The 22,989-nt window shown below is 39.0% G+C and overlaps 1 protein-coding gene across 2 annotated transcripts in view; it reads left to right on the top strand.

The window, feature by feature from the left end:
- Positions 1–20,722, top strand: part of MRRF (mitochondrial ribosome recycling factor) — a 78,014-nt gene extending 57,292 nt beyond the window's left edge. For both annotated transcript variants that reach the window (XM_006890679.1, XM_006890678.1), the window contains 2 exons: positions 8,471–8,630; positions 20,628–20,722. In XM_006890679.1, the coding sequence (XP_006890741.1) occupies positions 8,471–8,630; positions 20,628–20,705 (238 nt within the window). In that variant the 3' untranslated portion in view covers positions 20,706–20,722. The remainder of the gene's footprint in view (positions 1–8,470; positions 8,631–20,627) is intronic.
- Positions 20,723–22,989: the final 2,267 nt, after the last annotated feature.

Below are 22,989 nucleotides of genomic sequence, written 5' to 3'. Positions count from 1 at the left end.
TCAGTTCCTTGAGCTTAAGATATGCTGAGCGAGTTCGGCCCTTTTGATTTTCTGACTCCAACTCCTTGCACATTTCATTGTAATATTTTCCTTCAAGGTAAGCAGTCCAAAGGCCATGAGTGGATAATACCCATTGGCAAACAATAAAACAGGACATTTATTTACTGCTAATTAGAGACTTGTAGATTTCTGCTTCTCCTAGGAAAAGCCTTACAGAAGATTAGTGAGGAGATAGTAAGACTGGCTCTCAGAGGAGCTGTCAGAAATAGCTTCTTTTTGCCTCAGATGGCTCTCCATAGTTGCGGGAGCAGAATTCATGCCTACTCACTTTATCTTCACCCTCTTGCTCTCTTCTATTCCTATTCTTGCCCTCTTTGCTCACTGTTCACTCAGTAGTCCAAGCTCTAGGTTATGATTTTTTTTGGACTGTTTTCTTCTTCACCACTTATATCCTATTACCTCCAAGTCCTAGAGCTTTGGTGAGGATAATGATGCAGCTGCTTGTATTGAATTAACTCTTGCCATGCATGCACATTGGCAGTGTGCCCAGCCCTTACCACCCGTCATTTCATTTAATCCCTATTTCTACCTTCTTAGAAATATTCCTGGTTTTTTTAAACATGACAAAAATTAGAACTTGCAGAAGCAGAAGCATGGTCAAAGTTCTCAAACTATTAAGTGACAGAATTTAGATTCTAACCTTATATCTGCCTTCCTCTACAGTATATCTTTTAAATCCTCTTCTAAGCAACCAAATTAATATAATAGGCAAGTAAAATATTGCTGAAAATTATTAAAAAATGGCTGGAACAGTACATCAGCCAGAAACTTCCAGAAATGCAAGCTGAGTTCAGAAGAGGTCATGGCACAAGGGATGTCACTGCTGATGTCAAATGGATCTTGCTGAAAGCAGAGAATACCAGAAAGATTCTTAACTTTTGATTTACTGACTATGCAAAGACATTTGACTGTGTGGATCATAACAAATTATGTATAGCATTGAGAAGAATGGGAATCCCAGAATACTTTATTATGGTAATCTGAAACTTATACGTAGTCCAAGAAGCTATGATTTAATCAGAACAAAGGATCACTGCATGATTTAAATCAGGGAAAGTGTGTGTCAGTTTTATATCCTTTCTCCAAACCTTTTCACTGTATATACTGAGCAAATACTTCGAGAAGCCTGGATTATCTAGAAGCATGTGTTATCAGTATTGGAGAAAGATTTATCAACAACCCACTTTATGCTGATCACACAACCTTGCTTGCTGAATGTGAAGAGGACTTAAAACACTTGCTACAGAAGATCATGTACTACACCTTTCAATTGGGATTGCATTTTGAAGACTACAGTCTTCAAAGTGAGATTGCATCTCAGCATCAAGAAAACAAAAATCCTCATCATTGGACCAATAGGCAGCAAATACGATAGATGGAGAAAATATGGACGTTATCAATGATTTCATTTTGCTAGGATCCACAGTCAATACCTGGAGTCTTTTCAGTTACTTCCTGTATATCTGAAAGTTGTCAATGAATAAGGATCACAGAAGAATCGATCCCTTTGAGTTTTGGTGTTGGAGAAGAGCACTGAATATCTCACAGACTGCCTAAGGAACACACAAGCAGGTCTTGGAAGAAGTCCAATTGGGGTGTTCCTTAGAGGCAAGGATGGTGAAACTTCATCTCACATGATGTCAGGAAGAAGACATCATACTGGTAAAGATAGAGGGTTAGAGAAAGCAAAGGAGACCCTCAACAAGATGCAGTGACTGTAACAGTGACTGTAACAATGGGCTTGAGAATATCAGATATAGTAAGGGTGGTACAGGCTAGGCCAGGGTTCAGATCTGTTGTTCATAGGGTCGCTATGAGTTGTAGTAAACTCGATAGCACTTAGCAACAACAAGAAGCAACTACCTAGCCTTTTGAAGTTGAGTATGTGACACATTACAACATATTTTTTTCTCTCTAACCAGTAGCAGAACTTCGTCAGATATAAACGTGGCATATGTAGCTATAGAGTTCTCATTAAAACAATAGGAAGTATCCTTTCAAGCAGTGGATTCTGTACTATGTGAGTAGTCAGTGGGACATGCCCTCTGTCTATTGTTCATGGGAACATGCTGAAGGAATTTTTTCAGGAAGACTCATCCAGGATGTTACTGGAAGACCTGCCTGGCGAAGTTTGAACAAACAAAGTGTGACCCTGCCTGCCCACCCACAACCCCTGCATTATGCTGGGAGGCCCTCTGACCCCAAAGGAAAAGGCTGCTGTCTTCATCATGCAGTCAAGAACTGTTTCAGGGTGGGTCCTGACCTCCCCATCTGCTTGCTCAGAGGCTTCTGGGCAGACTTAGATATGTCTGCACAAAGTACGTGTCCATTTAAGTTTTCTCTGCCCTACTTAGATCTTTCCTGTGGTGTTCTGCATTGAACAGTTGCTAGAACTCTTCATATGACATTGAAGGGCCTGCTTAATCTTGCCCTTGGCAGTCTTCCTATAGAGTTCCATTTGGGATCATCTTTTATATCTGCCTATACTCCTTTTTTCCCCCAATCCCTCAAGAGTAACATCCTCCTCACCTAAGTGAAAATGCCTTTACTTTTTAGACATGCTGATTTCTCTAAAGAGAATAATCCTCCTGTATCTTTCTCACTCTTCTTCGTCATAGCTCTTTTAGGTTTTTGGAGTTCCATGGAAAGACTGGTTAGACCTTTGCTCATTTTTTTCTTAGATTACCATATATTGTGGCAGTACCTATTATAACAAATTTACTAATGAAATGTGTTTGTTTAAAGTCTACCTTCCTTGGCATATTAAATGCAGGTTGGTGGTTCTATTTCATGTTCTGTACCTTGTTTCTGGCATGGAAACTGGCACATAGTAGATACACACTAAACAGTTGCTGAACAAAAGCTTTGGATGGCAGTCCAGGCCAGTGGTACATCTTGATGACAGCTCCACACTCTGGAACCAAGTTCATAATCTCAACTCTTTGAAATTTCAGAGGCTGTGGCCACACTGTGAGATCAGGAGAACACAGCCACCCCTTAGAAGCCACAAAGGTCCTGTGTCCTGGCTCTTTCCAGCAGTTCTGCTGATCTCCAAGGTGCTTCAGCGACAGACCTCTTCTTTTCTTAGATGTAAACAGATGTAGCTCCTTTGTCCTATTTAACTCTTTGTCCTGTAGAATTCCAAAAGGCAGACAGTGTTTCTTTTCATTCTTTCTCTATTTCCTTCAGTCTAAGTGGATGGATTTTCTGCTGTGGTAGTTAGTTATATCCACCAGTTACAGTCTTAATCCCTTTAACAAAGGATTGTATAGACACATCCCTAGTGAACATTCTAGAACATGTGTCCATAGTTTGAACAACAGGCTTTTCCAAATCTTTAAGTTCTGTTTTCATTTTGCACAGTTCTTTTTTAAATTCTCCCCCCCACCACCATTTTACTGTAAAAGGCAAGGAGAAACCACATGGCCCTTTAAGATCTTAAATTTCTCTTCAGCAAGAAATTAAAGGTCCATTGAGAGTGAGCGTAGGAAATGACACTATGAATTACTGCACCAAGTGACATCTACCCTAGTGACATCACCGATCTGACATCATTTATCTACCAACAGTCTCTTTAAAGCAATCTAGGCTTTTACTAGTAAACACCTTAAAACTCTTGCAGCCTGTATCCATTACCTAATTCTAAAATTTTTTTTTTCCACATTTTAGGTATCTGATAGAGTAGCATTCCACTCCTAGTACCAAATTCTGTCTTGGTTATCTAGTGATACTATAACAGAACTATAACTGAAAGGCTTTAACAATCAGAAATGTATTTTCTTACCATTATAGACGGCTAGAAGTCTGAATTCAGAGTACTGGCTCTAGAGCAAGACTTCCTCTCTGTCATCTCTAGGGAAGGTTCTTGTCTCATCAGCTCTGTTTCCTGGTTGCTTGGAGATCTCTATGTAACTTGGCATCAGACTTCTCCAACTCTACCTATTAGCTTGTTTAATCTCTTTTCTATCTCGGAAGAGATTGACTCAAGATATACTTTACACTAGTCCTGCCTCAATCATTTAACAAAGAAACCTCATTTCCAAATAAGATTATAACCATAGGCATAGAAGCTAGGATTTGCAACATGTTTTGGGGTCATAATTCAATCCATAACACTTCTCCTCTGCAGGTGATTGGTTACTATGTGTCTTCAAGACATTTTCCAGATCTCAAGACAGAATGAGATGTATTTTGTGTGTGCTTCCCCAATACACTCATATTAGTCATATTCTTTCTAAGTAGTGGCCAGTATGTTTGTCTCTACCACTGGAATGAGCTTATGGACTTGGGCCAGATACTTGTCCTCTCTGGAGCTTCTCAACTTGGCCCAGGATATGACATTGCGCACAAGAGCTCAACCAGTGCTTGATGGGGGCAGAGTGGGTATTCACAACCACTGGCTGAGTCTGGAAGCCTAAAACACAAACTTCAGCATATACTCACAACATCATGCGAATATAAGATGGAGATGATCAGACATATTATTAATCACTGGGTTAGAAAGGAATTAAAATGTTTCCATACTATAGTATTTTTTTTCTAAAACAGATGTGCCCTTGTTGTTCCATGAGGAAGTAATTAAGTGTGTTTGATTAAAACATTCATAAATGCTATCATTTATTCAAAGCTACCTATGTACTGTTTTCATTACTGGTACTTGAAATATGTCTGTAACTCCCAATGACTGTAAGTTCTCATTTTAGAAGTGAGGAAACTGAGTCTCAGAAGAGAGTTAAGTAGTTTGCTCTAACAGTTAATCAACTTACCAAACAAGTGTGTCTGTTTGGAAAGCGAGTGCCTTTTTATTATCCTACAGAGTTTCTGATCCTATATTTTAGCTACTACTTAGTTCAACATCCTGAACAGCACACATGAGCCTTTATTCTCAATCTTTCCAGTGCCCAGCATCTCTGCTCTCCCCTCTCTCCCTTTCTTCATTGAACCTTCTTTTTTCCTGGTATTCTCCTTTTGATAATTGCCTTTTGTTTGCATCTTGAAACTGTAGTATTTTCAGTGTCAACAATAAGTTGACATTATTTTACATAGATCTTTTATCTTATTAATAATAATAATGCCAGTTTATATTGTTGTTATTGTTATGTGCCTTCGAGTCATTTCCGACTCATAGCGACCCTATGCACAACAGCCCTAAACCCTGCTCTATCCTGCGCCAACCGCACTGCCTCTGGCACACCCATCCGGATTACCCCAGTCACCGAATCAATCCATCTCATAGAGGGTCTTCCCCTCCTGCGCTGTCCCCCCACCCTCCCAAGCATGATGCCCCTCTCCAAGGACCCATCCCTCCTGGCAACATGTCCAAAGTATGTCAGACGAAGCCCCAGAATCCTTGCCTCCAAGGAGTAGCTTGGTTTAATCCTCTCCAAGATGAATCTGTTTGTTGCAGTCCATGGTACATTCAGTACTCTTCTCCAGCACCACAGCTCAAAAGCATCAACTCTCCTTCTGTCCTCCCTAGTCATTGTCCAACTCTCTGACGCCTAACAAGCAATTGCAAAGACCATGGCCTGTATCAGGCGCACCTTAGTCTCCAGAGAGACGCCGTTGCTCCTGAGTACTTTAGAGAGGTCCCTAACGACAATGTGGCTTTAATAAATTATTTTGTATTTACTAATATAAACTTATATAAATTTATATTAGTAATACAAAATAATTTATTAAAGCCACATTGTATATATTATACTTTGCTTTCTTTGTTCAGTCTTTTGCTCTTATATTTTTTTTTTTTTAGTCTCATTTTATATTTTAAATGTATGGCTTTTCCCCAATATGTTTAAATGATAAAAAAGAAAAGTTGGGTAGATAATTTTTTCTTTTCCTGAAGGTTGTCTAAACAGCCAATTTCAAATTATATATGAAATACAAGATTGATGTCCTTCAATAAGGTCTTTTTTAAGAGACATTTAAGAGGTTTCTTACAGACGTAGACATTTTCTGCCTCTCCTAGTATTTCAGCAGGATTAAGTTTTTTGAATTAGTGGATCAAGTTTTAATTTCCTTGTTCCTTCCTTACACTGACATATGCTTTGGCAAAACAAAAAAGAGACCTAAACATGTCAGTATGATTTTTGTTCAATGAATTAAAAACCATAAAAGTAACAAGATCTGATCCAAATCCCTAAACTCCTGCCATGGTGGTTTTGTCCTTCTCAGTCCCAAGATTCATATTACTGACTTTGAAAAGCTTTCTGTTTGGAAGCAGAAGTAATGGCAGCAGTACATGATTTATTTGAAATAGATTGCAAGAGGTAGCAGCATGAACTTCATTTCTTCTGTGAAAGGGGAATTATGATCTTATAAGACCCTCTGTGATAAGACTTCCAGCTTCTTTTCTTGTCACTCTTTTCTTTTATCTATATCCCCATCAATTCTTCAGATGAAACATGGTAACTTTATTGTTTAAATCTTTGTACACTCTCTTCTGCCTGGAATCTCCCTAGACTGGTAAATTGCCAATTGCAAAATGACAGATTGCATTTATTCTTCAGATACTAGTTTGGTGTATTAGCCAATATAAGATGATCTATGTTACAGTAATAACTAGCCCCCACATCACATTGTTTATAATAATAAAAATTTATTTCTTTTAAAAAAAGTTTCTTTCTTGCTCGGCTGTACAATGGGCAGTGTTCGTTAGAGTCATTCCAGGACTAACACTGATAGAAGTTCTGTCAGACAAGGGATAGAAATGTAATTGAAATGTAATGTACATTGACTTTTAAAGTTTCTGCTCTGAAGTCGACTTCCACATTTAGATACTATTTTTTCAAAAAGTGTGTTTTCTCTTATTGCCTTTCTTCACAATAAAGTGACTTCTGTGTTTTGGTGGCACTTTGTACTTCCCCAGTTTCCTTGCCACAACACCTCTCGTACTCTTTGGCAACTGAACTAAAATCTAGTAATACCTCAGTGCCCAACATTGGTTTTAATGTGTTGTGTTGTTGTTATGTGCCATCGAGTTATCTGTGACTCATAGCGACCCCTATGTACATTAGCTCTGAAAGTTACCCTATCCTGCGCCAGCCAATCTCATCGTCTCAAAAAAACCCCCTCATCCCATTGCTCCAGTCACTGAGTGAGTCCATCTCATTGTTGATCTTCCTCTTCTGCACTGTCCATCCACCCTTCCAAGAATGATATACTTCTCCAAAGGTTGATCCCTTCTGGCCATGTGCCCTAAGGTGTGAGACGGAGTCCCAAAATCCTTGCCTCCAGTGAGCGAACTGGTTTCATTCACCCTTTCCAGGACAGACCTGTTTGTTCTCCTGGCAGTCCACAGTATGTTCAATACTAAGGAACATGTAATTAGTTTGTAAATATTGAGGAAAGAAAGGTAGGGGAAACACGTAAGGAGAAACAGTCTAGGTTGTTGAGTGTAAAATGCTAATAAAAGGAACTGTCTTGTAGGGTTGTTTTAAGAATCAACATGTAAAATGCCTATCCCAGGATTTGGTTTCTAGTAGGCTCTCAATATAGTCATTGTTATTATTATAAGGATATTACTTATAAACATAGTGTTGTATACCGGGAAGTCAAAACTGACTCATAGCTGACCTTCCAGATTTTCAGGGGCAGTAGATCGCACTAGAGGAGATTGCTAGTCTTCTTCCATGGAGTAGCTAATGGATTAAACTGCATGCCTTTGGGTTGGCAGTGCAACTCCTTACTTCAAAGCCACTAGAGCTCCCTATTATAAACAAAGGTGCTACTTACTAAACTGTATATGTGGCAAATATGATGATTTGTACTTTTTGGAAGTTAACAGGTACTTTATGGAAAGTATTGGTTCTAACATGTGATAATGGGATTTATATTGTTTCTTGGCCTTTGAGGCAATTTACCAATAATTTGTGGTAATAATCCTTATAATTTTGAAGGTTACCAATTGCTTGTTTAGGGTGATTTAGAAATGATGCAGTTTAATAATATCATCACTCATTTGCTTTGCTCTCTTAGGGGAGAAGGGAGTGGAGTCAGAGATAATAATTGCCTCTTTTTTGTTGAACATATAAAATGAACCAGGATTAATGAAAAGCCGTTTATGTGCATCAGTTTACTTAATCTTCATACCACCTCATTAAGACAAGTCTAAAACAGTCCTCTTTATACAGATGGAAACTCTGAGACCTGGAGAGAAAGTCAGTTACATAGCTAGTAAGTGGCATAACCAGGATTTGACCTAGTATCTACCTAGATATCTTGACTCATGCTTCTAAGCAATACTTTTACAGATTCTCCGTAGCAAACTATAGAAACTGTACTTAACCCCAAGCATGCCCATGTGCTGTGTGTCAAGAATATTAAGGTAGAATTTAGAATGATGTTAATTTCTTAGCACGCAGTTTGTATACTGGCAATTCTATTGAATGTTCTTTTTGTCTTTTTTTAGAGTTACCAGAGAACACAGGGAAATGCTGGTAAAACTGGCCAAACAGAACACCAACAAGGCCAAAGAATCTTTAAGGAAGATTCGTACCAATGCAATGAATAAGCTGAAGAAATCCAAGAACACAGTCTCAGAGGATACCATTAGACTCATAGAGAAACAGGTATTAATGCCAGTAGATGAAGTGTTGAGTTTTTTTATCTGACTTGGTGGGTCATTTGTACATGTCAGAAGTGAGGAATATGGAAACAGAATTATTTCTTTCAATGATATCTGATCCATGTTGAGGAGCCTCTGCGCTGGCCCTAGCCCTGTGTGGGATCTTGGGAATATGGAGGACAGTGAGCTGCTGTTGAGCTTTTATTACATGTCAGGCTCTGTACTAAACAACTTACATTATTTCATTCATCCTTGGTAATACAAAGCTGTGAGATAGAGAGGAAGCTGATTCTCAGAGTAATTTGCTCAGAGTTACACAGCTAATAAATGGTTGGGAAAGGGTCCAAACACAGCCACACTGAATTTAAGTGTAAGAATTTACACTTTGCTCTTTAGCTGTTGATGGTTTTCTGGGTACTAAGAGCACTTAACAGTTTTCTCAGTGTGTTGAGTAGTGGCACTTGAACAAATATTAAAGGAAGTGCTGGAGAAAGTAGTGAGAAAATGGGGAGCAAAGGTAGAACAAGTGCAGAGCCATGCTGATGTAACAGAACTTGTTCAGTTTGATCATTGTGCTTGAACCTACAGTGAGAACAGAGAATGGATGGAGAAGACAGAATGGTCATGTCATAGAAGGTATTGAATATCAGGTTGAGGAGTTTGAGCTTTTACTTGTCCAGAGTCCCACATTGGCTATGTATCTGTGTCATAATGTTTCATGATTAGAGCACCACAATAATACTGCATGAAACTATCCCCAAATGAGATAATTTGCAGTAATTAAGCATTACTTCTTGTTCTCATTTCTGTGGGTCAGCTAGGTTTAAGCTATTTTAGGCTAGACTCCAGATCTACTAGACCAGGTTCCAGATCTTGGATTGGTTCAGGACTGTTGTATTAAAGAAAACAGAGCCGTGGCTAAAACAGATGGATACACATCCATGTTTCTTACTGCTTTATTCACTCACAATAGTCAAGAGATGGAAGCAACCCAGGTACCATCAACAAATGAATGGATAGAAAAACTGTGGTACATTCACACAATGGAATATTACACAGCATTGAAAAACAATGCACCCACAAAATATTACACAGCAAGGGTGAGCCTGGAGGGCATTATGCTGAGTGAAATATCTGTCACAAAAGGACAAATACTGCATAATACTGCTGCTATGAAACATGACTGACGTAGGGATTAGGGGGGAATAGGAAAATGGTAGATAGATAATGATCACTGCATTAGAACAGATGAGGGGAAGAAAGATCCATAAGGAATATATGATTAGGTATTATATGTATGACAACCATCTAGAACAAGAATATTGTTGCAAAGTGGACTAGGGGAGGGAATAGTGTGGAGGAAGGAAGAAAATATGCAACAATGAATCAATGAATGAAAGTTAAAAAAAAAAAAAAGAACTTTTATGTATACCTCTGGGTATTACAGAGTAAGAACGCTTTCCAGGGCATCTTTTCATGGAAATAGCAGAGGCCATGAGAATAAATCCAGCCACTACGGTGCCTACTCTCATAATATCTGTTTATGTCATGTCACATTGGCCAAACCCAGTGTCACTCAGGGTCCATGGAAGTCTGAAGGAATGAATATATAGTGAATAATAAATAATCTATTATAATATTATGTTCATCTGAGAATTTTGAGAAAATCCTGGTATTTGGGGCCCAACTCACAGAAATTAAGTCAGTGAATCCAAGATGGGGCCTCTAGCCCACCAGGTGATTTCTGATGTACTATCTCCCTTGAAAGTTTCTTCTGGAGGAGGGAGAAATCTGACCTGTGTCTATGAAAGATTGTGGTGACCAAGATAGTAAAATGTAGAAGACAAAACTGGAGGCCTTGGGTTGCTTACATCTCTTTGCTATTGTGAATAACAACAGCAATAAACATGGGTGTGCATACATCTCTTTGAATTGTGGCTCTGGTTCCTTTTCTTTTTTTTTAAAGTTTGGGATGATGAGAATTTATTTTTTTATTAAAGTAGTTTATTTACCAAGTTCATATACGTTATTTTTCACACCTGATCTTTCCCATTTGCTAGGGAGCCCAGGGAAGTTGTTGTAGAAACCCAAACAGGAAATGATTATCTGAACCTGAGAGGTGCAGTGAGCATTAAGATGAGATGATGGCTTTCTCATTATTGGTATATGTGTATTGTGGGCCACTAGTCAATTTTTGACTCATGATGCCCCATGTGACAGTAGAACTAACCTATCAGGTTTTCTAGACTGTCATTTTTTAGAAACAGGTCACTAAGTCTTTTTCCTATAGAGCCACTGGGTAGGTTTGAACTGCTAACGTTTCTGTTAGTAGCCAAACACTTAACCATGTGTTACCAGAATTCTACTTAGACAACAATTTGTAATGAGTAGCTTGATATTACTATGCCTAGTGGCATAGTAGGCACACAGTTCAAGGCTACTAGCTGTTCCACAGGAGAAGGATGGGAAATCTTCTGTGTAGTTAACTACCTTTGAAAACCCACTGGAGGGTCAGCTGTGGGTTAGTTCTGACTCTTCAGTCCACAGCAGCAACAGTGACATAGTTAACCTAAAGGTTGGGGTTTTAAATCTGTTAGCTATTCTATGGGAGAAAGGTGGGTCGGCTCATCAATAAAAATACATAGCCTCTGAAACCCAGTGTAGGATCACTGTAAGTTGGAATCAGTTCAGCTGGATGGCACTGGTTGGTCTGTTTCTTTTTAGTGTAACGTAAAGTACATACCCCAAGCTCTTAGCTCAGCAATCTTCTTATCCACAACAAAAGCATTATTTGGGGAAGATTAAACAGGAATGTGGACAGGAAGAAGAATGCGAAGGAAAAAGAAGAAGATAATGAGCTACATTTAGGGGGTCACCTGGGTGAGGCCATAGTTGACAAACTACTTCTATTTCCTGGCCCACCCCTTGGAATTCACGCTGCAGTCACTTGGGAGAAAATTTTAGCAGAACTACCTGGCCCTGATCCTGCATTTTCTGACTGCAGCATTAGCTTAAAATTGTCTTTTCTAGCCATTATGTTAGCTCCCCCTGGTCTCCAGCTACCTTAACTGCAGGCACATGGTCTTGCAAATCTTCAACAGCTGTGGGATTAGGATAAGAGAGAGTGTGCTTCACATACTGAGCAGCAAAGTTGAGGGAGACCCTGGTAATATTGGTGGAGAGACTGTGGCACTGCTGTGGAGAAACTAGGGCAAGGTGTAATCAGAGGAGACCTGAGATAAAGGCCTCAGTGAAAGGTTTTGCTGTTCTTGCCAGTTGATTGAAGAAGCGGACTTATAAATGCTCTGAGGCAAACCTTGCTGGATGATTGGGATTTGTGTTGCTGAATTGAAACCAGGACTTTCACTAACTAAGGAATTGTATTTTGCTGTTAATCTGGTTTGGGATTGCTGGACTAAATCTGGACTAGTGTTATGAGATATCCTTTTGTCTTTCCCACTCCCCAACCTATTTCCCTTAAAAAAACCCCACTCTGGTACCACACTATGAGTAAAGTCTGTGAGTCAACGACAAGTATCAGACTTGAATGTTTGGTAGAAAGAGGTGCTGGAGCATGGGTGGTGGCAGGTCTGACCAAGCAGCTGTCTATTTGCTGCTATGGATATTATTTATAGGAACGGTTCTACTTTATGAAGCAGGTAAAAGTCAGACTCAGCCACCTCCACATTGTATCAGCTCTTTTTGCACTGATTTACTATGTCTATCTGGGAATAGGTTTTTATTATTATTATTATTATTAAATTTTATTAGTTTTAATGAACATTTACAGAGATTTTGGGTTTTCATTCATTCATTGTTGCACTGTTTTCTCTACCCTCCTCCCTAGTTCTTTCTTCTTTTTTTTTTTTCCTTTTCCCCCGGGAATGGGTTTTTTTATATACAAGTTTATTTACATAATTCTAATACATTTTATTTCAGACCAGATTCTTCCAGTTTCTCTCATCTCTCACCCATCAAATTATACAATCCCATGATTAATCCCCCACCCCACACACATCTCATCTCTCTGCTTCCACCCTCCCCCTTGGATCTTCATACTCATTCTACAATAATAGTTTTATACAATATTTGTCCTTGTGGGGCTGAGTTAGTTCACTCAGTGGGAATGCATGGTTTTAATAAGTTCTCCATATGATTTTTCAACATCAGATGTGCAAATAATTGCAAAAAAAAAGCCTCACACTTTACACCAGAGAGAGGAAAAGAGGGAGTTCTTTGCCTGGTTGCCAATGTGCTGTGACCCCTGGGGAAGTTACAGACTCCTTTGAGTCTGTTTCTTCTGTAAAAATGAATTGGTGACGAGCTCTGGTGGCCTAGTGGCAGGAAACTGCACTGCAATCCCAGAGGTGCACGGTTCAAAATCCACGAGATGCTCTGCTGAAGAAGGAGGAACAATCGCCTCCTGTACCAGTCAGATCCAATTTGACGGTACACACATAAAAAGAATGAATGAATGAATGAATGAATGAATGAATGAATGAATGAATAAATAAATAAATAAATAAAAATTATCTTTAAAAAAAAATGAATTCCTGCTTTGAAGGGTTGCCCTGAGGATGTAAGAAAGCACCATTAGAATGCCTGATGCCTAGATTCTCAAAGCTCTTCTGCTCCTCTCCTTTCCCTGCATTATTGCGAGGAGGTTCAGAGATCAGGCTAGCTTTTACTGAGCACTGTTGTTGTTTGCTGTCAAGTTGGAACTGACCCGCAGTTGGTACTCCAGAGAGTTTTCAGAGACATTTAATTGCATGGGAGGAGATTGCCCATCTTTCTGCTTCAGAGCAGCTTTTGGATTTGAACTGTGTTTTTTAGAGATTCCAGGGGAGCTTCTTACCATTAGACCACCCAAGCTCAGCACTGTTGTTTTCTTGTTGTGTACTATCAAATTGGAACTGACCCAAAAGTTGAACCTCCAATGGCTTTTCAGAGGCAGTAATTGCATGGGAGGAGTCTGCCTATCCTTAGAACAGCTGGTGGATTTGAACCAAGTGCCACAGCGCAGCTTTTTACCACTAGGCCACCAGAGCTCACCACTAGTCAGGCCCTAGGTCCCCTGGCCCAGCTCCTTGTTTGTCTCCCAGGATACTTCAGCTCTATAGTTGACACATTGCCTTTGCCTTGCTTCAAAGTAGAAACCCCGTGGACTTCTGGGACCTGCTAGTCTGCCTTAGGGTCCAGAGCCTACTACTAAAAAAAAAAAAAAAAGTGAAACTGCTCAGATATGCCAGGGAATCCTGCATCAAGTTCTGTCTTGATCAAACTCTTGAAAAGATTTTACTGGAAACCTTCACTCCGTAGTATTGGCTTTTCAGCATCTTCTTCATATTAAATTATTTTCCTTCAGTGCTTCTTACTATTGTTTATTATTATAATTTTTCCAAATGAAGATAGCTTTACTGGTTTTTTTTTCTGATATAAATCTAATATATGTAAACCATAGATTTTAAAAACTGAAGATGACTCACATTTTATCCAGTTAGAAAGATGTAGTTTTGTGTCTGATTCCCAACATGCTACAACCTTGGAAAAGTTATTTGACTCAAGTGATTTTAAAACCACTTGAGATCTCACCACCCAGAGATGATAACTTTTAAAATGTTAGTGCACAGCTTCCCATTTATCTTACTAAGCTTTTATGTCATGCTGTTGTCTGCTGTTGTGTTGCTCACAGCTGGCCCTCTAGCAGATTTCAGAGGCTATATAAATCGCTGGGGAGGAGATTGCCAATCTTTTTCCCTCAGAGCAGCTGGCGGATCCAAACCACTTATCTTTGTGTTGTCTGCACAGCTTCTTATCCACTAGGGCTACCAGAGCTTCTTATTTATGTAACAGTACCAGAGAAAATTATTCTGTACTTATCACTGATATTCCATGACATTTTCTAGTACAGTAATCTTTATTATTCAAAATATTATTAGTTATTATTGTTAATAACTTCATTTAAAGTCATCTACCTAAAAGTTTCAATAAGAATATTGGTCTTTATTTTTATCCAACTGAGAGTACCAATTTGGACATTTTAGTGATTTTTTTAAGTGAGACAACAGCTGACTGTTGTTAACAGTTTTAAAAAAATATATTTGTTTACTTTATTCCTAACTGTGAAAGTAACTATTCATTATAGGAAATTTAGAGCATAAAGAAGAATATTTTTTTTAATATGGGTAAAATTCACCACATAATGCCACTTTCCAAAAGTAACTTCTTTGGACATTGTGGAATATTCTTTCTTTTGTTGTTATTTTTTTTAACTACCTATCTGGAAGCAGGAGTGGCACCCAATTCCTAAACAATTTGCCTCCAGAAACTCTATGAACTATGATAAATGTCAGTAGATGTAGAGGGGCTTGAGGCCTTTTGTTCATAGGGTCGCTATGAGTCATGCTTGACTCGAAGGCAATCAACAACAACAGTTTTTAACATGGTCCAAAACATATGGATGTATTATAGTACATAATATATACTGTGTATAGTATATATACAATTTTGTGTCCATCTTTTAATTTTGTGTTTAGCATTAAAACCATTAGCATTTTCTTGTGTTTTTAAAAACCCTTTGTAAACAACCATTCCTGCTAGCTGCAAAATAGCCTATCTTGTGGTTATGCCATAATTTACTTTCCTAAACCTTCTTGTTTGGACATTTAGTGTATTTAACATTTTTGTTATTATAAACAGTTTTCATGAATATCTTTGTACATTAATCTTTGTTGAGATGATCTACATAGGTTATTTCTCAAGTATGGAATTATTGTACAAAAGAAATGCATATTTTTATGGTATACACTGCCTAAATCACTTGCAAGATTTCTAGAATATGAATGCTTTAAAAAGTTTTACTTTTCTAACTAACACTTGTGCCTAGAACTTTTTATATCAGCTTGAATTGTTGATTATCTGGGAAGAATTGCTTTCATTTCTATATTCCATAAAGAGGTTTTAATTGTTCTTTATGCAAATCTGAACAACCTTTCTAGAGGATAGTATGTTATTGTACCAAAAGCCATATATTTCTGATTCAGTGACTTAGGAATTTATTCAAAATAAGATTGTCAGGATTTTTTTATAGATATGTTTGTTGATATTATTAATAATAAATAGAACACTGCAGACTAAATTTCTGACACCGGAAAAAGAAATTGTTTTGCATCTACTCAGAGTTTTATATGTAAAGATAGTGATCAAAATATTTTACAGAAATTATAAAATTATTTTAATATTTATTAATTTTGAAAGGTAGGTTACAAAACAATATTATGATTTTATTTTTACAAAGATAAGTTACAAATACATAAAAAGTTTGATATCCTGTGCACTTCAAAATATAAATGATAGTTATTGCAGGTAATGAGAATGTAAGAATAATTTTATTTTTTATAGTTTATTTTTAATATTCCAAATTATCTTGGGTTCATATTTCTTAAGGCTTTATTATAAAAATATTTTATCTTTGGTGTGCAGGAGTGAAAGGATTCAATTGTGAGCCCTATCCCTGCAGTCATCATGTCTGACTGCTGCCCCCTCCACCTTGCCCAGCCCCTGACCCAGCGCAGCTTTGCTGATGAGGGACCACCTTCTTCCTACTGAGTTCTGACATCTGCCAACCTGCTGCCTCACCTTAACTTTATTTAGCCCTAAATGATAAGTGGGCCTGCTGAACATTAAAGCACTTGGCAGAAACCACTGGTTACTCTGGCCAAGATCCTTTCATTTCTGCCTTTCTCTAAGAAATCGAGTACTCTGAAATGAGGGAAGCTGGGTGCTGGCAGAACTAATGGAGGAAAGAACTTGCAGCATGCAGGCAGGGGGGCTGGCTGTGTGATAGCAGGAGCAGTCCCGATTCTGAGCCCAGCCTCAGGAATGATGGCTCAGACTTGCTCCTGGAGTGAATGTTCCTTCATGTCAGAAGAAAATGGGATGATGATTACAATGCTGGTGTTAATGCTTATGCTATAATCTCTATGAGGCAGCATCTTATAATGGCATAGACTCATGCTTTGCATTCAGACAGACTCTTTCAGTTCTCAGCTGCCAAGGTCAACAAATTGCTTCAACTTTCTGACCCTCATTACTTCATCTGTAAAGTGGGAACAGTAGTATCTGCCTCACAGGATTAATATAAGGCTCAAATGGCGTGAAATACATGAAGATGTCTAGTATTGTTGCTGGCCTTCAGTAATTGTTTTCTCTGTCTGTCCATCTCAGTGAATATGAAGCTGAGTATGACTGTTTAATGATCCTAACATGGTCTGCCTAGCATGAGGGAAGGATTAGACCAGGTCCTGTGGAGGCCGCACGGGAACAAGAGTGCCAGACTGTGGACTCTGCAAGGGAGCAGGACCACCAGGCGGACAGTCAGGGTTAGTTCTTCACTCAGCCACACCACTGACTTGATGTAGTATTGGATCAACTGGTTATCCATTTATGCCTTGGTTTACTCTTTTGTAAAATGAGGATACTACTACCTGCCCTAACAGTTTTACAGAGGTTATATGAAGTTACTGAGTTTAAATGAAGTAACAGGACAAAACAGTGTTGCAGTGTGAAATACTATGCAACTGTCATGTAAAAGAATAGATATTTTTTTATAACTAAAAAAGGATAATAATGGTCTTTTCACATATTGTGAGAGGAGGCTGTGGCCCTTAGTGCTAAGGAATTCCATTGCGAACCCAAAGGAAAGCAGATGAACAGTTCTCTCCAGTGCAGTTTGCTACCTCTGAACACCCACTTGAGGGTCAACTGTGAGTCAGTTCCAGGTCAACAACTCACGTTGTGAAGATTCTATTAGATAAAACATGCAAAATTTAGCCCAGTGTCTGGCAAGCAGTAAGTGCTCAGTAAGTGGTAGATGTTGCTATAAATCATTCTAAGAACTCTGGTACAGATTGGGGGGAAAATTAGTAAGTATTTTCATTGAATAACTTAAAAAGTCAGGAAATGATAGTAAAATCATGGTACCTAACACAAAAATGTTTGCATAGTTAATGACTAGTTTTGTAAGGACTTGCATGCTCATCATTTTGAGTAACCCTCACAACTGCCGGTACTCCTTAAGAAGAGACTAGCATCTCCATTGGCTAGACGAGGACACTGAGAATCATTGTGAGGCAGTGACTTGCATAGTACCACCCTACTGAGAAGCCAGCTCAGCACTTCTGCCCAGATGCTCTCCCCCAGTTCCCATCTCTGTCCTCAGACTGCTCCGAAACCCATTTCTCCAGAGAGAGCTTGCGGCCCCCAGTCCTAGCTGGTTGAAGCTGTCAGCACATGGGTGCTACCAGGCACCACACCTGAGTTAAGGCAGCTGCCGAGGGCAGAAGCATCTCAAGGGTTTGTGCAGGCTGAGTGAGGAGGGCCCAGAGAATCATTGCGAGGCCAGCTGCTTTGCCAGAGGGCTGTTGTCAGCCCTGCAGCTTTGCTTTCCCAGCTAAAAAAATGTGCAGCTGTTGCTATGGCAAGAGCCCAACTGTTGCCTGGGACCAATTGGTTTCTGCCCTTTCCATTACATTTTCAGTTCGCAGTTACTGGCCAAGGTCTGTGGCCTACAAATAAAGATGTCTAACAGCCGCGGTGCTGCTGAGCACACAGATCCCAGTCACTGTGCTGCCCCCTTCACAGCTTCCTGCCACAGGCCCATTCAAACATGGGAGGATGCTTACTAACTTGTATTATGGTTGGTCTTTCATTTTTAGGGGAAGTATGTGTTTATTGCAAAAAAATTGTTTAAATATGTAAAAGCATAGAAAATTAAAATTTCAATAATGACCCATTTAACAAATATTTTCTTTGCATTTGCTATGTACTAGGTCTTATGTTGAATATAACAGATACAGGCATGAATAATATAGTAGTTGTTGTTGTTGAGTACCATTGAGTCAGACCAACCCATAGCTGACCCTCAGGCAGATTTTCAGAGGCAGTTAATCGCACAGGAGGAGATTGCCCATCCTCTTGTAGAGCAGCTGGTGGCCTCAAACCGTGTGCCTTTGGGATTGCAGCACAGCTTCTTGCCACTACACCACCAGAACTTTTATATATATATATTTCATTACTAAGAGACAATCACTATTAATGTTTTGGCATGTTAACATCTAGCTTTTTAAAATACACAAGTTTTCAATGTATTTTATACCATTTCTACTATGATTTTGAATAATTTTTCTTAATTTGCATATTAATAAGATAATTTTTAAGTTCTTTTACATAGTATCACAAAACATTGAAGAAAATATTTTTTCTTGGTTAATTATAATCCACACTTGTGAAACTTTAAACATTTCAGATGCATATAATTGTCTTCATACATACCCCCACCTCCAAGAAGTAGCCAGTCCATTTTCTTTTCACTTTCTACTGTGATTTGAGTGAAAGTTTACAGAGCAGGTCGATATTGCCTTCCACTATTCCTGCATCTCTGTTTTATGATACTGACTACGATCCTCACATTGTATCAGCACGCTTCCCACTACCTTCTGTGGTTCTCATTTCCATACATTCTTTTTTTCTTTCCCTTCCTGTTTTCTGAGCTTTCTCCCTTGGCAAATACTGCCCTCGCGTGACCTTGTATGATTGTTTGTTCTAAGAACTGAGTACCTCATTGGTGTTACTTTTCACCATAACAATTTGCTTATTGTGCACAGGGATAACATTCATAGTTTCATAGTTCCAGGTTCATGGGGTGACTGAGGGCCGTAGTCCAGAGGTTCCAGCAGCCTCTGTAGGACCAGTAAACTTTGGCCAAGGAATTAACCACTTTTAGCCATTGTGAGGGAGGTCTGGTGTCCTAGAAGTAAGAAACAGAGCTGCAGTCCCAAAGGCATATGGTTCAAATCCACCAGCTACTTTGCAGGAGAAAGACATTTTCCTTTTGTGTGCTTTACTGCCCCTGAAAACCCACTGTAGGGCCAGCTATGAGTCACTTCCAACTCAATGGCACACAACAACCACCATTATAGACTTCCGATGGTCTAATGGTTAAGAGTTACAGTGTCCTCCTCTGTGTTCTACAGCCTCTGAAAACCTGCTGGAGAGTCAGCTATGAGTCAATTCCACCTCAAAGGCACATAACAGTAACAGTCATTTTTTATGGTTATATATATACAACTACTTCTCCACTGTATAATTTAGAGTTTCTGGGTTGTTAGGTTTTTTAATTCAAACTCTCTACCATTGAGTTAGTTCAACCCCTGCGCCCCCCCACCCTGCACTGGGTTTCTAAGGCTACAAGGGAGCTGCCCATCCTTCTCCCCAGACCAGCTAGTCATTTCTACCAGAGGAGATACAGCCTTTTAGTTAGCAGCTCAGCCTCCTACAAACTATGCTTTGAGAGCTGGAATAAATACATTTGCATGTAGAATTTAAGGAAAAATTTTCAGACCTCATTTATGTGGTAATTTCCCAGTTGAGAGATTTTTTTTAGATTAAACAGTATTATGACCTTTTGCATCAATTTGAATCCTAATCAATCATATATGAGCTTATCCATTCCACCGGAACTTGCTAGGATTGGAAATATTGTAATTAAAAACCGCAACATCATATTTTGCTAACAATGATAATTGAATTTTATCTTGTTTTAATTTGCATTTTTTCAGTGTTACTGAATTTTGCATGTTTGCTAACCAGATGTACTTTGTAATTTTTCAGGACTATTTTTTTTCTTAACTATTAGAAAATCTTTTTTTTCATCAATATAACAGTGTATCTGAGGAGTAGTTCATGAAGAGAAAAATGAAGCTGATTTGTCTGTCATATAAAATAGGAGTTAAGAATTTGAGTTAAGGAACCAAAGTGCCCAAGTTTAAGTTTCGTTATTCTAATTTCGATTATATATCTGACTGCTCAGTTTTCTTCCTACAAGATGAAGATAGAATGTGAGTGTTGGGCATTATTAGTATTTTCCAAGTAACCTGTTCATCATTATGTAATACTTGTCCCTACCGTTTCCACTCTCTGTTATACTGTCTTGTTTCTACAGATCAGTCAAATGGCTGACGACACAGTTGCAGAGCTGGACCGGAACCTGGCGGTGAAGACCAAAGAACTCATTGGGTGAAAATCCACAGAGTCCAGTTTCTTTCTTTCTTTTTTTTTTTTGTCAAATGCCTTATTATTATTATTATTAAATTTTATTCGTTTTAATGAACATTTACAGAGATTTTGGGTTTTCATTCATTCATTGTTGAGAGTCCAGTTTCTTGAATGACAAATTGGAATCTGTCTACCTATCTGCAGGAAGGATGGCACTCACATGTTAGTCTTCCTGAAGCCCAGCCTTCATGGGATTCCCAGACCTGCTCACTCTCCTGATCTTAACCGCTGCCCATCCTGTTCTGCTCTGGGCCTGCTATCATGTGTGGTGCTTGGAAAATACTTGCTACTGATGGAGAACATTGGGGCATTTGCCTTGACTGTAGGTGCAAACTTGCTACTTATGTCAGAAGCAGTCAAGTCCTATCCCAGTTTGAAGTCTGCTTTGGCTGATGTGGAACCTACCTGTGACTAGCCCTTTGACAAAGTCCATTTTCACCAAACAGTAAATTTTAAATAAAAGAGGAAGAATAAAAACCACAAACTAAAGGCTCAAGTTGGTCTGTATTGATGATCTCTAAGGACCTATATAAAAAGCAACTAGAATAGTACTTTTCTGTGCTTCTGGGTCAACACACTTGCTAAATACCCCCTCTCCCGCCTTCTTGGAACATTCTTCTATTCTTCCTCAGCTGGCCAATCTTTATACTTTAGATCTCTGCTTGATTATCAACACTCCTAGGAAGTCTTCTTCCTCTACTAACCTGGGAACCCTGGTTTTGGCTCTGATAGCACCATCTACTACTTTTATCTGAAACTTATTTGTTCTTGTTACTAATTAGTCTGTGTATCTTAAGAATCTTCAGAACTTGGCATAGTACCTAGAACTTAATTGTTGTTGTATACCATAGAATCGGAACCGACCCATAGCTGACCCTTTAGCAGGTTTTCAGAGATAGTTAATTGCATGGGAGGAGATTGCCCATCTTCCTGCAGAGCAGCTGATGAATTCGAACCGCATGCCTTCAGGATTGTAGTGCACCTTCTTGCCACTAGACTACCAGTGCTCCCTAGAACATAGTAGGTACTGAAATAATTTGTGCTGTAACTGAATGACTTATAGTAGGTGCTCCACAATGCTAGCTTCTTTTCCCTTCTGTCCCTTGCCTTTGTCTTCAACATTTACTTAGAACCAAATGCCTTTTCCCCAGAGTTTTCCTGTCATTGATAAAGTGGTTTACTATGGCTCTTCTTTGGCTACTAGGTTAAACTGATTTTCTTCCCCTCATCCTCCTGTGTTTTCTCATTCATTCATAATGTAGCCACCACTAGACATAGTTCTGGGCATTGTTTTCAGTATTTGTGGTAAACATGAAAGATAAGCTTTGTCTTCATCATCTTTCTCATTGCCATCAAGTCAGTGCTCATAGCTCCCCTCAGCAGGTTTCCAAGGCAGTAACTTGCATGAGAAGAAGAGAGCATCTGGTGAATTTGAACCATCAGAGAAGCACGGCCTCTGAGTTAGCTTAGCTGCATAACTCTACAGACTACTCCAGCAGAGCGCCCATCAGACAAATGGGGAAATGGAGATTAAACAATATTGGTGGGTAACTTGCCCAAAGTAACAAAGCCTAGTAAATGATAGGGGGGAAAAAATTTTTTTTTCTGTAATCCATTGAACTACTTTACAAGGTAAGAATTGATCAAAAAAAGACAGAGAAACAGCCAGTTTTTCATTTTACAGCTAGTACAGATTCAAGACCAGAATTAGGTTTAAAATGAAAAAATGCTAACATCTTCTCCTCCCCTGCTTACCTATCCTCAGTCCAACCCCGTTCACCAGCCCTAAGGGCCATCACATGCTCAGAAGTCGTCACTGTGGAAAGGACAAGGATAGAAATAGCAATCAAGGAGTCTTTTTTTGGGGTAAGCCACATGGCGGGGACTTTGCAGAAGTTTTTTCATGAGTGGTCAAAATCCCCCACTCACTGCAAATGTTCTTCTCAAAGATGCAGGATTTTTTAATAAACAGAGGAAATGATAAATTATGTTGTAACTCCACTCCAAAGGCATTTGGTTCTTAACAGCCAAATCCTCTGTAGTCTTTAAATAAACAAAAACTTATTTCGTGAACAGGCGGGTGGAAAATGAAAGATTTTCTGTACTTGGGTTCCACATGTCAACAATTTCTCCCCTGTGTGTATGTTGGCTAAAGCCACGTATCATGATAAATGAATAAAGGAAAACCTCGAGCCCAGGGCAGTCAGACAGCTCAGCAAATGACTTTCAGCTGATTGCTCTATTTCAGT

The sequence above is a fragment of the Elephantulus edwardii genome, unplaced genomic scaffold (assembly GCF_000299155.1).
Source record: "Elephantulus edwardii isolate Elephantulus edwardi_28Jun2011 unplaced genomic scaffold, EleEdw1.0 scaffold00092, whole genome shotgun sequence".
Lineage (NCBI taxonomy): Eukaryota > Metazoa > Chordata > Mammalia > Macroscelidea > Macroscelididae > Elephantulus > Elephantulus edwardii.
This window is presented reverse-complemented; position numbering and strand designations above follow the sequence as displayed.